The sequence below is a fragment of the Somniosus microcephalus genome, chromosome 3 (assembly GCF_052327205.1).
Source record: "Somniosus microcephalus isolate GS21.2 chromosome 3, FLI_Smic_1.0, whole genome shotgun sequence".
Taxonomy (NCBI): Eukaryota; Metazoa; Chordata; class Chondrichthyes; order Squaliformes; family Somniosidae; genus Somniosus; species Somniosus microcephalus.
In genome coordinates, this window is record NC_140989.1 from 105,240,515 (window position 1) to 105,257,820 (window position 17,306).

At 42.3% G+C, this 17,306-nt stretch overlaps 1 protein-coding gene across 5 annotated transcripts in view; it reads right to left on the minus strand.

Annotated features, from left to right (window-relative positions):
• Positions 1-15,451: 15,451 nt before the first annotated feature.
• usp34 (ubiquitin specific peptidase 34) overlaps positions 15,452-17,306 on the minus strand; it is a 277,821-nt gene continuing 275,966 nt past the window's right edge. For all 5 annotated transcript variants that reach the window (XM_085981444.1, XM_085981442.1, XM_085981443.1 and 2 more), the window contains one exon: positions 15,452-16,746. In XM_085981444.1, coding sequence (XP_085837570.1) covers positions 16,115-16,746 — 632 coding nt within the window. In that variant the 3' untranslated portion in view covers positions 15,452-16,114. The remainder of the gene's footprint in view (positions 16,747-17,306) is intronic.

The window sequence follows — 17,306 nt, forward strand, 5'->3', positions numbered from 1 at the left end:
CAACATGCCTTTTCCCGACTTCCCAGTTGCGAGCTCCCAATCACTTTGTTGCATATTCCAGCAGTTTGGAGCCGACTGTAATTCTGCTACAGAACGGAGTACAAATAAAATTCCTTTACTCGTAATGGAGGAGAAACAAATACCTGAAATCCTAAAAAGGAAATACAAAGGTTGAAGGCACAAACTTGCTGACATAGTTCCAAGACAGTGGATGGATCTGGGGCATGCTTCCCTGGAAAACTTGAAGCTTTACTTTAAAAATTCTCAAGAGTACTGGCAAACTGATGTTCACCAGCTTTGTAGGGGTTAAGACACAAGAGAACCCCCTCCAAATGGTGTGAAAAACCTTAGCCGTCCTTTCCTTTATTTTCCACTGTGATCCAGGACTAATTTAGGGCTTCGGGAAGAGGTACCAACTCTTTAGGTCTTGACATCCAGTTTCCAAAAAGGCCTTTTCTGCTATTGTTTTTATGTGCAAATTATCTGGCTGTTATGACAATGACTTGTATTTATATAGTGCCTTTAATGTAGTAAAACGTCCCAGGTTACTTCCCTCAATAAATGCTGTTCAGAACATGACAAATTCCTGCTGTGTTTGAGCATTCAAACGCTTTAGATATTGAAGAAACCGCCAATATTTTAATTGCAATAGAATAAACCATAAAATGTGCATTACATAACAAACTAATATGTCAGCATTGCATTTGTATCCATTTATTAACTATATACGAATAAGCATTCACAGCATTTAATCCTATGAGGCAAAACATTTATTAAAAGTGGGTTCTATAGTTTCCCAGATGACTGGAGGTATTTAATTTATCCTCAGTGAGCTTTTCTTATAATTTCTTAGCTATTTTATCATAGTTGTGCAGATCCACTTCAATTCAGCAATCCTTATATAAATGCTGGAATGAAGCAGCACATCAAGCAAAGGGACCTGAATCTGATAAGACAGACATAATATAATTTTCACTTTGGGCACAAGTGGAAAACTGAAGTTAGCGGATTGGCTGCTTATAATACAGGGGTCAGTAGGAGCACATCTGTAGGATAAGACCTACTGGCTCTAAAGTTACACTTCCACACAGTAGAAGTCAGTTTAAGGGAACTCCTTTAATTTGACATTGTCAGTGATAAAACCATTAATATTTTAATTCTATCGATAAAAAATTGCCAATTATTGGTAATGTTTACCTGAAAAGTCATGCACAATTTCTCAAAGGAATGAAAGGAGCCATTTTCACTTTGGGTGCAGGCAGAAGACTGGCAGTAGTGGATCGGCTGCCCATTAGACATCTCATCAGATTTTTCTTTCCGGTAGCGTGCATTCATAATATAACAATTTTGAATTTCGAACAATCTATATGCATTCAAATGTGTAAATTAAAGTAAGCTCAATAAATCATGTTCTGCTCATCAAGGTTTAGTTGTTATAAATCTCCTCTGTCTTTCTTTTAGCACGACTAATGGGGCTTACTCACACAGTTCCAGTAATCTCATCAAAAAAACCAGCAGCCAGTTTGCCATTTGGAAATTAGATATCCAGCCAGGTAGAGAAGATAATTTCCTTAAGATTGCAGTGGTTTTGCTACAGAAGATTTATTTAAAGTTATTTCCCCAACCCTCACATCCATACTTGAGGAAACAGGATCTTCTAGATTGGGCAGATTTTCATAGGCATCGTCAGTGACACCTAAGGCTGGGATGTGACTACCAACTGGCAGATCAAAGCTGCATAACCAGCTGAATTTTCAGTGCAAACATTTTGCCATGGCTACCTAATCTGCAAAGTTGGCAACCCTGCTGGCTACCATTAGAGAAAGAATTTGCTACTCCTGTAACATGATAAATAATTTTTGATGTCATTTATGACTTTGATTAGAACAGTTTCACTGCTGTGGGAGAGGCTCAAACATGGAGTTGCAGGAAAGATGTGCACAGATTTCAGAGGTGACTACATGCTTAAGGACTTGAGAGGGAAGGGAGATTGGAGATGGGGTGGTAGTTTGCAAGGACAGAAGGGTCATGGGTAGGTTTCTATTGAGGGCAGGGGTGATGATGGCAGATTTGAAAGGGAGGGGGACTGTACCTAAGGAGAGGGGAATTGTTTACAGCATCAGCTAGCATGGGGGCCAGGAAGGGAAGCTGGGCGGTCACCAGTTTAGTGGGAATAGGGTCGAGAGAGCAGGAGGTGGGTCTCATGGACAAGGTGAGTTCAGAGAGGGTATGAGGAGAGATAGGAGAGAAACTAAAGATGTGGAGTGGAGGCCTAGGGCAGGGGAAACCTTGGTATGGTGGGCAAGAGGAAGGGAGTAATACGGCAGAGGCAGCTGAATGGATCGTCTCAATCTTAGTGACAAATAAGTCCATGAGCTCCTTGCACATTATTGTAAGTGAAGGCGGAGGGGGTAGGGAGAGAGAGATTTAAGGAGTTGGTTTGTAGTGGAGAAAAGATTCCAGGGTTTATTTTTGCATTCCAGGCTAATCCTGGAGCATTGAGCAGTTTTGGCAGGAGAGCAGAGCCCAGCATTGCTTGATGTGGTCCAGGTAGATCTGGCAATGAATGACTAAACCAGTTGTGCGCCATATAAGTTCAAGTGTGCCCCCTTTGGATTTAAAAGAGCAAGCATGAGGGTTGTACCAGGGGGATCAACCAGGTTTTTACTGGAGACAAGGGGACTCAAAGGCAGTGGTGAGAGTGTGATTGAGCAGATCAATAGCTGCAAAGGTATTGAAGCGAACGGAGGGCCAAAGGCTAGACAGTTAGGAATTTGAAAGTGCCATTGTATGTGACTTGAGGGGAAAAGTTATTTCTACACGCGGATACAGAAGGAGGTTGTGAGTGATACAAGGAAGTGATTAGAGGTGGCATTGTCTGTGATTGAGACGATGGGAATAGAGAGGCCACATAAGATTTGCCAAAGTACATTGAGGCCCAAGTGCACTGAACTATGAAGACAGAGGATCTGATTCAAGTCTTTAAAATTATTAAGGGCATTGATAACATTCACGTGGATAGACTGTTTGAAGTGATGGTCTGGGTAGAAGTAGGGGCCATCTATTTAAATTGAGAACGCAGGGATTGTGGAAGTTTAATTTTTCGCAGAGAATGATCGACCTCTGGAATGGTATTCTGAAGGTGATAGAGAAGGCCTTGCAGTTCTTCAATGTAGCGTTGGATGCTTTTCTAGAAAGCTATGAGATCACCGTAGACGGAAGGTAAGATTTTGGGGTAATAAATGATGAGTTGCGGCCTCCTTGGGCTTGTCCGATTACCTTTGAGGGATCAGAGACTGGATCCTGAACTGGCTACGGATCTCAGCTTTTTTGCCTCTCCCAGGAGGTGAGGTGAGGTAAGGTTAGGGGGTGGGGGTGGGGGTGGGGGGGAGGGAAAGGAAGGTTGGGGATATGGTGTGAGCACAGTAAGGAGGGCGACAAGAGCACATGGGCCTGATGATCGTTTCTCATTGAGTACATAATATATCATATAAAGGCAAATATCAAGACTAGAATTTCAATAGCGAGTACAGCCAGTCCGTGGACTTTTTAATTGCTTGGCTGGAAAGCAAAAACATATAACCAAAGCCAGCCATAATGAATCATACATCCAATAAGGAAACTGCTAGTTGTATTGATAAAGTTAGTTAGTGATGAGCTAGATAGAATGGAGAAACTTGGGGCAATATAGTCAAAATGCAAGCAGTATTGTGACAATAGTCAAGCCAAACAATGAAGGAGTGAGACCATGTGCCTTGACTTAAGATTTAAATCCATAGAAAGGAAACATCAGCCTGAAGAAGTATTGTCAGTTATCTTCATAATCTTCAGCATGCTTAATGCAAATTGTGGCTACTGGAAATTACAATTCAATGAAGATTCATTAAAGTCATGAACATTTAATAGTCTTTTAACAGATGAGCATATCTCAGAATACCCTTTCGGATCACTCCAGTCTACTCTCAATCAGGAATTTTTTGAGGACGTAACTGGTAAAATAGATAAGGGAGAACCAGTGGATGTGGTGTATTTGGACTTTCAGAAGGCTTTTGATAAGGTCCCGCATAAGAGATTAGCGTGTAAAGTTAAGGCACATGGGATTGGGGGCAAGGTATTGACTTGGATAGAGAACTGGTTGGCAGACAGAAAGCAAAGAGTTGGAATAAACGGGTCTTTTTCCGAGTGGCAAGCAGTGACTAGTGGGGTACCGCAGGGATCGGTCCTTGGGCCCCAGCTATTCACAATATATATTAATGATCTAGACAAGGGAACTAGATGTAATATCTCCAAATTTGCAGACGACACAAAGCTGGGTGGGCGTGTGTGCTGTGAGGAGGATGCCGAGAAACTCCAGGATGATTTGGACAGGTTGGGTGATTGGGCAGAAGCATGGCAGATGCAATATAACGTGGATAAATGTGAGGTTATCCACTTTGGTGGCAAAAACAGGAAGGCAGATTATTACCTGAACGGCAATAGATTGGGAGAAGGGGAAGTGCAAAGAGACCTGGGTGTCCTTGTGCACCAGTCGCTGAAGGTAAGCATGCAGGTGCAGCAGGCGGTTAAGAAGGCAAATGGTATGTTGGCCTTCGTAGCGAGAGGGTTTGAGTACAGGAACAAGGATGTGTTGCTGCAGTTGTACAGGGCCTTGGTGAGACCACATCTTGAGTATTGTGTGCAGTTTTGGTCACCTTATCTGAGGAAGGATGTTCTTGCCATGGAAGGAGTTCAGCGAAGATTCACCAGGCGGATACCTGGGATGGCAGGAATGACGTATGAGGAGAGATTGGATCGATTGGGCTTGTACTCGCTGGAGTTTAGAAGAGAGGGGATCTCATTGAAACTTATAAAATCCTGACAGGACTGGACAGACTAGATGCAGGAAGGATGTTCCCGATGGCCGGGGAGTCCAGAACCAGGGGTCATAGTCTAAGGATAAGGGGTAAGCCATTTAGGACAGAAATGAGGAGGAATTTCTTCACCCAGAGAGTGGTGAACCTGTGGAATTCTCTACCACAGAGGGCGGTGGAGGCCAATACATTAAATATATTCAAGAAGGAGTTGGATATATTTCTTAAGGCTAAAGGGATCAAGGGATATGGGGAGAAAGCAGGGACAGGGTACTGAATTTGGATGATCAGCCATGATCGCATTGAATGGCGGAGCAGGCTCGAGGGGCCGAATGGCCTACTCCTGCTCCTATCTTCTATGTTTCTATCAGCAAAGTGATGGAAGGTATCATCGACAGTGATATCAAGCGGCACTTACTAACCAATAACCCGCTCACTGATTCCCAGTTTGGGTTCCGCAAGACCACTCGGCTCCCGACCTCATTACAGCCTTGGTCCAAACATGGACAAAGGAGCTGAATTCCAGGGCCGAGGTGAGAGTGACGGCCCTTGACATCAAGACAGCATTTGACCGAGTGTGGCATCAAGGAACCCGAGTAAAACTGAAGTCAATGGGAATTGGGGGGTGAATGCGCCACTGGCTTGAGTCATACCTAGCACAAAGAAAGATGGTTGTGATTGAAGGTCAATCATTGCTAGGGGGATAGAATATAAAAATAGGGAGGTATTGCTTCAGTTGTACAAGGTATTGGTGAGACCGCACCTGGAATACTGCGTACAGTTTTGGTGTCCATACTTAAGAAAGGACATACTTGCTCTCGAGTCAGTACAAAGAAGGTTCACTCGGTTAATCCCGGGGATGAGGGGATGGACATATGAGGAGAGGTTGAGTAGATTGGGACTCTACTCATTGGAGTTCAGAAGAATGAGAGGCGATCTTATTGAAACATATAAGATTGTGAAGGGGTTGGATCGGGTGGATGCAGGGAGGATGTTCCAGATGATGGGTGAAACTAGAACTAGGGGGCATAGTCTTAGAATAAGGGGCTGCTCTTTCAAAACTGAGATGAGGAGGAACTACTTCACTCAGAGGGTGGTAGGTCCATGGAATATGCTGCCCCAAAAAGCTGTAGAAGCTACATCATTACATAAATTTAAAACAGAAATAGACAGTTTCCTAGAAGTAAAGGGAATTAAGGGTTACGGGGAGTGGGCAGGAATTTGGACATGAGTCTAGGTTCGGATCGGTCATGGCCCTGTGGGTAGCGGAGCAGGCCCAGGGGCCGTGTAGCCTGATCCTATTTCGTGTGTCTAATTCTGTTAGATTCAGGAGATGGTTCTGTGATAGTAGATTGGCGGTTAGGATCAGATCAGCCATGATCTTATTGAATGGCGGAGTAGGCTCGAGGGGCCGATTGGCCTACTCCTGCTCCTATTTCTTATGTTCTTATGATCACAGCCCCAGGACGTCGCTGCAGGAGTTCCTCAGGGCAGTGTCCTAGACCCAACCATCTTCAGCTGCTTCATCAATGACCTTCCCTCCAAAATAAGGTCAGAAATGGGGATGTTCGCTGATGACTGCACAGTGTTTAGTGCCATTCACAACTCCTCAGATAATGAAGCAGTCCATGCCCGCATGCAACAAGGCCTGGACGACATTCAGGCTTAGGCTGATAAGTGGCAGGTAACATTTGCGCTACAGAAGTGACAGGCAATGACTATCTCCAACAAGTGAGAGTCTAATCACCTCCCCTTGACATTCAACAGCATTACCATTGCCGAATCCCCCACCATCAACATCTTGGGGGTTACCATTGACCAGAAACTTAACTGGACCAGCCACATAAATACTATGGCTACAAGAGCAGATCAGAGGCTAAGTATTCTGCAGCAAGTGTCTCACCTCCTGACTCCCCAAAGCCTTTCCACCATCTACAAGGCACAAGTAAGGAATGCTCTCCACTTGCCTGGTTGAGTGCAGCTCCAACAACACTCAAGAAGCTTGACACAGTCCAGTGTGATGGAATAAGTCATATTTCAAGAGATACATCATAATATGAACATAATTCTGATATTTATTAATATATGATATACTGGGTTTAAAAATCTAAAGCCTCAGAGACACAAGCTGCAAACAGAAAACAGGCTTCTGAGATGGGATGGTTTGATAACAAAGTTGTATAAACCAAACAAGCTTTGCAATGGGAATTGATCGTTAATGCTAATACAATGGCCCTATTGAAATAGCAGTTTGGCGCTTCCGAAAGGTCTGCGGTTTGGAACCAACACAACGCAATGACCCAAGTAAAGTGTTAAGAACCAACACGTGAAACAGAAACAAAAATATTAAAAAACCATGTGCCTTAGAAAAGATGACATCAAGTAAAAGAAACACCTGCTGGTCAAATAGTTTTTATGTTAAACTTGGAAGACAGGAAACATAAGATTAAATATGCAACCAATTAAGATAGCTAGAAAACAAGTAAACACTCTGGTTAAAGTGGTTTTGATTTACATATAGTAAATATGATACCTGCAGAACACTTTGAACATATGACTTCAATAGATGCACCAAGCAATTACATTGTTTTTGTATTGAACTTGGAACACCACGGAGTCACAACATCTGCTAAAACCAGTTAAGCCAATATTAAGAATTGAATGAAAGGCCTTCGATAAGAATGGCATCAAATAAATACTACTGTCATATTGTTTTTATGATGGTTTTTGAAACACCTAAACACAGACATAATTATGCATGCAGTAGCTGAAATGACAGTAAGAATAGAAAGCATTAAACAGAGAGAATGAATAAGACAATTAGCTTACATCAGCAGGAAACTTCAAAGAATAAACCACTAAAAAAAGAGTATAAAAGATAGAGCTTTTCAGATGAAAAGTCAGAAGTCGCTGAACGGGCAAGCATTTCTCAACTTCACAGGCACGCTCTAAGTTTTTAACTTTGAGTCTCGGGTAATCAAGGTATTTGATTTTGGTGGATGTTCTGGATTTAGAAATACGTAAGAAATGTAGAAATGTAATGAAGTAAAGATTTGAAAATAAGGATCTCTGAGAAATAAGAAATGTAAGCTATTTGTATTTTGAATTGTTAATGTTGTGACTGATTCAACAACTGTTAATTGAATGTTGGCTCTTAAATAAATCTATATTTTTAAAATTGTCTCAAGGAGTATTTCTGTATAATCTCGTGAACCTAATTTCTTGTAAGGAGTTGCTGAATTCTGGGGGGGTATTCCAGACTCTCAATGTCCAGAAGGTTACAGTCTAGTTAAACTTATTGAAAGTGCTATCCGGAGGACGGTAACAGTCGTTCCTTTCCTTTAGGGAGAGATAGCCTGAACCTTTAGACCCATTTAAGCGTCTTATAGAATTCGGCTATCTCTAACTTTAGTTGAAGGTGAACCTCTGGGGAATATGCCTGATCTGGGGTAGCCCGAAAGGGCTAGGACTTGTAATTATCCCTTCACTAGGACAAAGCAGCCCGCTTGATCAGCACCCCATCCACCACCTGAAACATTCACTCCCTCCACCATCGGCATACCGTGGCTGTAATGTGTACCATCTACAAGATGCACTGCAGCAACTCGCCAAGGCTTCTTCGGCAGCACCTCCCAAACCCGTGGCCTCTTCCACCTAGAAGGACAAGGGCAGCAGGCACATGGGAACACCACCACCTCCAAGTCACACACCATCCTGACTTAGAAGTATATTGCTGTTCCTTTATCGTCACTGGGTCAAAATCCTGGAACTCCCTCTCTAACAGCACTGTGGGAGTACCTTCACCACACGGACTGCAGCGATTCAAGAAGGTGGCTCACCACCAGCAACGCCCAGATCCCATAAGCGAATAAAAAAAAAAGTTCCAGAAATTTTCCAACATACAATATCACAGATGCTAGATAACATTGAAGGGGTGGAAGTTATCTTGATTTGGGGTGAGAATGAGCAGAAACATGAACAAAGGCTAGAAAAATATCCTCCAATGAGTAAGAGAACAAATGTGAAGCTGAATATGGGAATAAATGAAAGTTCAATTGACAAAAGTCATTTACATGGGAAAAAAAAAAAGCAATAAAACAGATCTGCAACATTGTCTAATTAGGTAACTTCCTGCCTAATTTTTCAAATGCCACAAAACCACTTGAATGCTACTTGAAATAGAGGTACGTTGACACTGGACTGATGAGCATGAGCTTTTCAAGATCTGCAATGCATGGTGACAAGCATGTTACTTAAGTTGCAAAAGTGAGATAGTAAAATACAAAAAAAAGCTGCATGTAGATGAAGCACCGAGTTGAAACTATCTGAAACAAATGGCACAGATGTAAAGGACGAGCTCATAACTGTGTGCATTGTATCCCATTTCTTGATGGCGTGCAAGTAATCTATGTGAGATAATAACAGAAGTTGTGAAAGACCAGTCCTTAGAGGACTTGAAATCCATGATCCAGACATCTGAAACTGATCCTGAGATACAACAGTATCAACTGGAATTACGGTGTACAACTTTTGCCCTTTTACACAACTTTCACGGTGCCTAAACTGCATGGCACATATTTCTTGAAGTCCGCTGCTCTTCTTCGATATAGTGCCATGGGAACTTTTGTGTCCATCCGAGAGCAGACGGGGCCTCGGTTTAATGCCTCATTCAAAAGACAGCAGCTCAGACAGTGCAGCACTCCCTCAGTACTGCCCTGGAGTGTCAGCCTAGATTTTTGTGCTCAAGCCTCGAGTAGGAACCCACAACCTTTTGACTCAGAGTTGAGAGTGCTACCAACTGAACCACGGCTGACAGAACAAGGCTATCTTCTGCATTCATGATACTAAGAGACATCCATTCAGTATTTTTTGTTGAAATAATGTAAGCACTGTGGAATACCAAATAATGAAGACATTATGATTGCTTCCTAGATAACAGCTATCAATTTGGCCACAAACCATCGTAACAGGAATTGCTGCAAACCCTCTCTTCATGAAGGCCATAGGGTTTGTACGAAAAGCTCCTATAGCCATATGGCTACCATAAATGACTTTTGCACTTGAGGGAACCCAGCCATCTGGTGAAAGCTGTTGATCACGTCCAGCTGCTACCAACTTGCGACACGAAAAGTGATGGAGTTGCCCCCTTACAAACACAGCAGTTGTCATTTCCCCAATATGTTTGTACACAGCATATTAGCCCAATGTGGTAGAACTCTCCTCAGGTGGTTTGGAAGGATGCAACAGCATGAAGTCTTCCTTCTGTGGTAACCTTCAGTTCTATGGGAAGGGCCATCTCTGATCCAGATATGTGCAGGTCACTGTGGAGCAGATAGGCTGCCACAGAGTTGCACTGTCTTGTGAAGCAGAGGCTGCATAGACAGGTGCCCTCTGCTATGTCCAGGTACAGAGCCTGGGGGTAGTGATAGGTTTGGCCAAAACGCCCAAGGGATCATTGCATTTTTGGTCCCTCCTGAACTCTTCTTCCTCGTCAATTATGCAGCGGGTTCAGAACCCCCAAAAGGAATAGCCATCCTCACCTCGAAGGCTCAACATTAAAGCCAGCAGCTACTAAGAATAATGTAATAACATGTTGGCAGTGGGTGGGAGAAGGGAAGAAAAACATGGAGGAGTAAAAACAATTATTGCATGGAGCAAAATGCAGTAAAGGGTACTAGAAAACACTAAAATAAAAACTCCCCCCCCACCAAAATTTGAAAACCTAGCTCATGTCTTTAAGAAGCCTATTTAGCCAGGTCATGGGAACACAACCAGTTTTTAAACGGGCAAAGCTCATGCTGTGGGCAGAACCTTACCCGCCAATGAAAAGTTTAGTGATTCTAACATTAAAAACTTATTTTAATATTTAAATGCAACTTGCATGTCATTAGTGTGGCTTCATTATTCGTCCCCAAAAACCATTGGAAAATCAGATGCCCTGCAAATCGGTTGAGAGGGCCTATACCCGATTGCTGATCTTTGGCTCACAAAATTTAACTTAAGTTAACCAATACCAAAAGTTCAAATGTGAACATAGATTGCAACAGCACATGATATCCCAAATGGACCCCAGTTGGCTTGTGTAGAGTTTAGAAAATTTAGCAAAGTTTACAGATTCAAACATACCATCTCATCACCAAAGTACCCACATTCTAATAAAAAATGCAGATAAAACTGTTAAAATTCTAGCCCTGCCCCATTATCATAACATGTATGGAGATGATATTGAGGCCAGTGCAATTGTTGATGGGCCACAGAATGAAGAGAACAGTTCACATTTCAGAAAGACGACTCAGGCCAAAAATCAAAGAACTTCCACAACAGCTCTTGTATAAGGAAAAGCAAAAATGCACCACCACCAAGGAGCTTATCCTTTAAAACCATTGCTACTAGGAAATACAGTGAGAATACAAATGCCCAAACAAAATGAACAAAAAACTATTGTTCTGCACAAGAGTGATAATCTGGGATCTATCATAACAGCAAGCATGTGATCAACAGCTGAAAAGCAATATAAAATATCTCATTGAAACTTCTGAAATGTCAGAACCAGTGCAAAAACAGCCAATTGAAGAAACTAAGATGCTGGAACCAAAGATGTTTACAGCACAAGGGGTGGCCATTTGGCCCACCATGTCTATGCCATCTCTTTGATAGAACAATCCAAAACTAAATCCACTGCCACATTCTCCCCCCATAACCTTGTACCTTCCTCTGCTTCAAATACTTATCCAATATACCCTTCAAAGATGGAATTGTTTCTGCCTCAACCACTCCCTTTGGCAAAGCACTCCATGCTCCAACAACCCACTGTGTAAAGAAATTTCTCCTGAGCTCTCTCCTCACTTTGTGATAATTTTAAATTGATGACCGTTCGTCACCGACCCCCCAACCAAAAGAAAGTTTTTCCTTATTCACCCCTTCAAACTAATCATAATTTTGAAAAATATCCTCAGCAATCTGGCATCATCCTGATGAATCTACTGTATATTCTCATGGTTTTAATGTCCTTTCTGTAATGGGGTGCCTAAAATTACACAACTAAACTAAACTAGACAACTAAGCTTGAGATTAGTACGAGCGAATGAGAACAAACAGAAACAAAATAAAACAGATTAGTGTGAACCAAAACAACTAACTAAACCCGATTTTAAATGAATATTTTGCATCTGTGTTCACTATGGAGAAGGACGATGTAGGCATAGAAGTCAGGCAGGGGGATTGTGATATACCTGAACAAATTAGTATTGAGAGGGAGGAGATACTAGCGGTTTTAGCGGGCTTAAAAGTGGATAAATCCCCAGGCCCAGACGAGATGTATCCCAGGCTGCTGTGTGAGGCAAGGGGGGAGATTGCAGGGGCTCTGACACAAATTTTCAGATCCTCTCTGGCCACAGGGGAGGTGCCAGAGGACTGGAAGACAGCTAACATAGTACCATTATTCAAGAAGGGTAGTAGGGATAAACTAGGGAATTACAGGCCAGTGAGCTTAACATCAGTGGTAAGGAAATTATTGGAAAAAATTCTGAGGGACAGAATTAGTCTCCACTTGGAGAGGCAAGGATTAATCAAGGATAGTCAGCATAGCTTTGTCAGGGGGAGATCATGTCTAACCAATTTGATTGAATTTTGAGAGGAGGTGACTAGGTGCGTGGATGAGGGTACTGCAGTTGATGTAGTCTACATGGACTTCAGTAAGGCTTTTGACAAAGTCCGGCATGGGAGACTGGTCAAGAAGGTAAGAGCCCATGGGATCCAGGGCAATTTGGCACGTAGGATCCAAAATTGGCTTAGTGGCAGAAGGCAGAGAGTGATGGTCGAAGGTTGTTTTTGTGACTGGAAGCCTGTGTCCAGTGGTGTACCACAGGGATCGGTGCTGGGTCCTTTGCTGTTTGTAATGTACATTAATGATTTAGATATGAATGTAGGAGGTATGATCAGTAAGTTCGCAGATAACACGAAAATTGGTGGAGTGGTAAATAGCGAGGGAATCCTCAGGCTACAGGATGATATAGACGGGTTGGTCAGATGGGCAGAACAGTGGCAAATGGAATTTAACCCTGAAAAGTGAGGTGATGCATTTTGGGAGGATTAACAAGGCAAGGGAATACACAATGAATGGTAGGACCCTAGGAAGGACAGAGGATCAGAAGGACCTTGGTGTGCATGTACATAGATCCCTGAAGGCAGCAGGACAGGTAGATAGCGTGGTTAAAAAGGCATATGGGATACTTGCCTTCATTAGCCGAGGCATAGAATATAAGAGCAGGGAGGTTATGATGGAGCTGTACAAAACGCTAGTTAGGCCACAGCTGGAATACTGTGTGCAGTTCTGGTCGCCACACTATAGGAAGGATTTGATTGCATTGGAGAGAGTGCAGAGGAGATTCACCAGGATGTTACCTGGGCTGGAACGCTTCAGCTATGAAGAGAGACTGGACAGGCTGGGGTTGTTTTCCTTAGAGCAGAGAAGGCTGAGGGGGCACCTGATTGAGGTGTACAAAATTATGAGGGGCATAGATAGGGTAGATAGAAAGGAACTTTTCCCCTTAGTAGAGGGGTCAATAACTAGGGGGCATAGTTTCAAGGTAAGGAGCAGGAGGTTTAGTGGTTTGAGGAAAATCTTTTTCACCCAGAGGGTGGTTGGAATCTGGAACTCACTGCCTGAAAGGGTGGTAGAGGCAGGAACCCTCACAACATTCAAGAAGCATTTAGATGAGAACTTGAAACGCCATAGCATACAAGGCTACGGACCAAGTGCTGGAAAATGGGATTAGACTGGACAGGGCTTGATGGCCGGCGTGGACGCGATGGGCCTCTTTCTGTGCTGTAAAACTCTATGACTATGACTCTATGATTAAGAGTGCACCAGAATGGGGATACTCAACCAGGGTCTGAAAGCCACCTAAAGGATTAGATTTCTAGTTTACTAGCATGATAATCATATAATAATAATCTCCAAGTACAATTCAGTTTATCTGAATGTAGTTTAGTAAAAAAAAATCTTTTGAAAGAGAGATGTAATGATATATTAAAGTTGCCTGGAATCATCCAGTGATCAGAGCTGGGATTGATATTTTGAGACATGCTGCAGTCTTCTGAGAGCTGTTGTTCAAAAAGGCTAGAAACCTTTACAGTTGTGGGACCAGCTCAGAATGTGTGTGGGGGGGCCTTGTGGCTTATTCCCTCCCTTGCCCCCACTTCAGATTACCACCCTGCGGAGGATCCTTTCAATAACCAATCGTCTCAAAGCTGGGTAGTCAATGCTTGAGGATTATCTGTAAATAAAACAAATATACATAGCTTTTATTGTGCATCACAATATGGACAATAGAGAGACAAAGTCACTATATTTTTTCCCTCTTGGTACATAAACAAACATTTAAAAATGCATCCTTGCTCTCTTTTTCAGGATTCAAATGTCTTTAATTTCCTTTAAGTCATCAATTTAGCAAGATGCCAACTACATTTGTTTATTTGGATGGAAAACATTTTATTATCTCTAAATTATACCTGAATATTTGACTAAACAGCTTAAAATAAGTTTTATTGCAGACTTGTTTTTCTCCTCGATTTGATCTTTACATTGATATTTTTTATACAGATCAGAACATGCAGCACAGTGCCTTCTCACTCTCCAAGTGTAGGTCTCATCGATTTTGAAATATCGCATCATGTGTGGTGCCCTTTTACCTTCCGAGTTGTCCTTGTGCATATATTTGCCACATTGTTGAATAAAAATAAAATACAATGATGCAAGATGTGAACTCTCCTTGTGCACAATGTGAAAATTTGATATAATGCAAATAGGCTTGTCAGACATATTACACAACTCAGGAATGTTGAGGAGACTCATTTTTTCGTGATGCACCAAGCATTAGAATGGTCTGAATACTTGCACATAGGAAATTCTTTCTGCTTACCAAAAAAAACTCAACATTAATTGTCCAAGTTCGACTTAAAATGCAGGTGGTGGAAAGGCTTACAGTAATATCAGGAAGTGGCATCAGAGTTAAAGACCTGTCTCTAATACAGGAAACTTTCTGGTATCTGGCACGGACGGGACCGACGAGTTGCCGGTTCATCAACAATTCCGGATAACCGAATGCTATAGTAAAAGATACGGAGCTCAGAGCTCCGTATAAAGCAACAAACCCAGCTTCAGAACAATCGGCACAAGTTGCAAGCATCTCTGTAGCTTAGCAACAGCTTCAGCTACACCCTTGCACAGCAACAAATGGAGTAAAAAAAGTAATAAAAGTTCTCTGAACCGACTCCTGAATTTTGCCGGTGGATAGAGCGTTCCGGTTATTTAGGGGCCGGTTAATCGAAAGTTTCCTGTAACTGGCTCAATACTTTTAGTACAGAAGCAATGAATGGTTACCGTTACGTTAAATCCATAATACCGCATAAAAACCCACCAAGTCTACTGTCTGAAAGTAAGTCGGTGTAAAATTACTAGTCTGTCAGTGGGAAAGATAGTTTAACAGTAACATAAAATTAAACTATGAATCAACTACCTACTTTCCATATTCCTTTGTGCAGAATAGTTGGCAGTTAATTTTGTGCGTACTGTATAAAAAAACCATTCGAGAACAAAATAAAGTTCTAATTTTTATTTTGTGTGCTTTATTTCCACCATGGGAAACCTGTCAGATAAAGCACCTTATTTATGCCAGTTCATGTCTACAGAGGATTCTTAATAGAATCAAATTAATCGTGGTTGGTTTAGTATACAAGTAAACAACTTAATTTGGATAATAGAACCACGGAGATTTGAGGCAAAGTTGCCTCCTTAATAGAGTACAAAAACCGGCAACAAAAGACACAATATTATACACAGTAAAAATGCAATATCTTTAAATTACATCATACAATATGAGAAGAACAAAAATCTCTGTAACCCTTCACCCCAAGATACACCTCAAATCTGGATGAAAAGCCACAACAAATTACTTCTATGTAAAAGCTGACCATTAATATGATTGCCCTTGAGAAATGTGCTGTAAATGCCTTTGTTTTAAGTTACTTAGAAATTTGTGTTTAGTTTTCCACTTATCACATCTTCAAGCGCATAACCCTAACACACTGGATTTCTCTCATGGCTGAGATGCTTCTTCATACAAACAACTAACAGGCATTCAAGCAGAAAAATGTCACTTGACAGTGAAGCACAAAGCATCAGATCCAACAGGCAGAACAGAATTAAACGAAAACTCAAACTGTATTTAAAAATGACAAAACTAGTCATGCTAGTAGTCTCATCAAGAAGCAGGTTGGTTCCCTCTGCTCAATATTCTTGTGACTGCACTAATAGTAGATTCAATGGTCCTGCACAAATTATCTAAAAGATCCTGCTGCTGCATATTAAAGAGTCCTCTGGAATGGGTACAGCTGTTGGATAAACTGGTCTCTGGGTCCAATGAAGGCAGATTTTGAGCCTCACAGTTCCTAAGGTCAGTCAGATCAGATAAAACTGTAGCAACAGGTGGTGGTGTAGCGGGAGAGTCAGAGTCATCTTCATTCACACTAGTTTCCTTTTCAGAACTTAGTAGTTCCTTCACCACTTTGCAATCCTCCACTGCATCCTCTCCCTGCAACTGTTCTACAGAGTCCTGGGGCCTATTGCTGATTAATGTCTCATGTGCACTTGAAGAAACTTCCATTTTATCTTCTTTCACAGAAATGGGATCAGGGGTTGGTGGGTCATGTTCAGTGCCTGGATCAATGACTGCTGAGTCTCTAGTCTCAGTGTCCGAGGTACTGGCTGGGGTTAATGCCTCTCTAGGTTCTGTCCTAGTGTCACTGGGTGTGCTATGCCCAGTGCTGTTGTCCAGAGGATGTTCTTCATCACTGCTAACACGCCTCCTTTTAACAGGAGTGGCTCCTTCATCATCTGTAAAATAAGAGGAAAAAAGTTATAATTGTGCCTGTATTTCATGAGCAAATGTTGGTAAAGGGGAGAAAAATAAGGAAAGGCAGCACGGTGGCATAGTGGTTAGCACTGTTGCCTCACAGCGCCAGGGACCCGGGTTCGAATCCGGCCTCGGGTGACTGTCTGTGTGGAGTTTGCACATTCTCCCCGTGTTTGCGTGGGTTTCCTCCGGGTGCTCCGGTTTCCTCCCACAGTCCAAAGATGTGCGGGTTAGGTTGATTGGCTATGATAAATTGACCCTTAGTGTTAGGGGGATTAAATACGTGGGGTTACGGGGATAGGGTGGGATATGTGTTGGTGTAGGGGTTACGGGGATCGGGTGGGATATGTGTCGGTGCAGGCTCGATGGGCCGAAATGGCCTCTATCTGCACTGTGGGGTTTCTGTGATTTCTGTGATATGCATGATAGGGTTACATATTGAATTATAAAACTGTTTTGGTGCATACATGTTATTTTAATTATGGAAGCCAATAAAACAGCCTCCGGTTTAGCACAGAGAACGAAAGTCTTACGTTAAGAA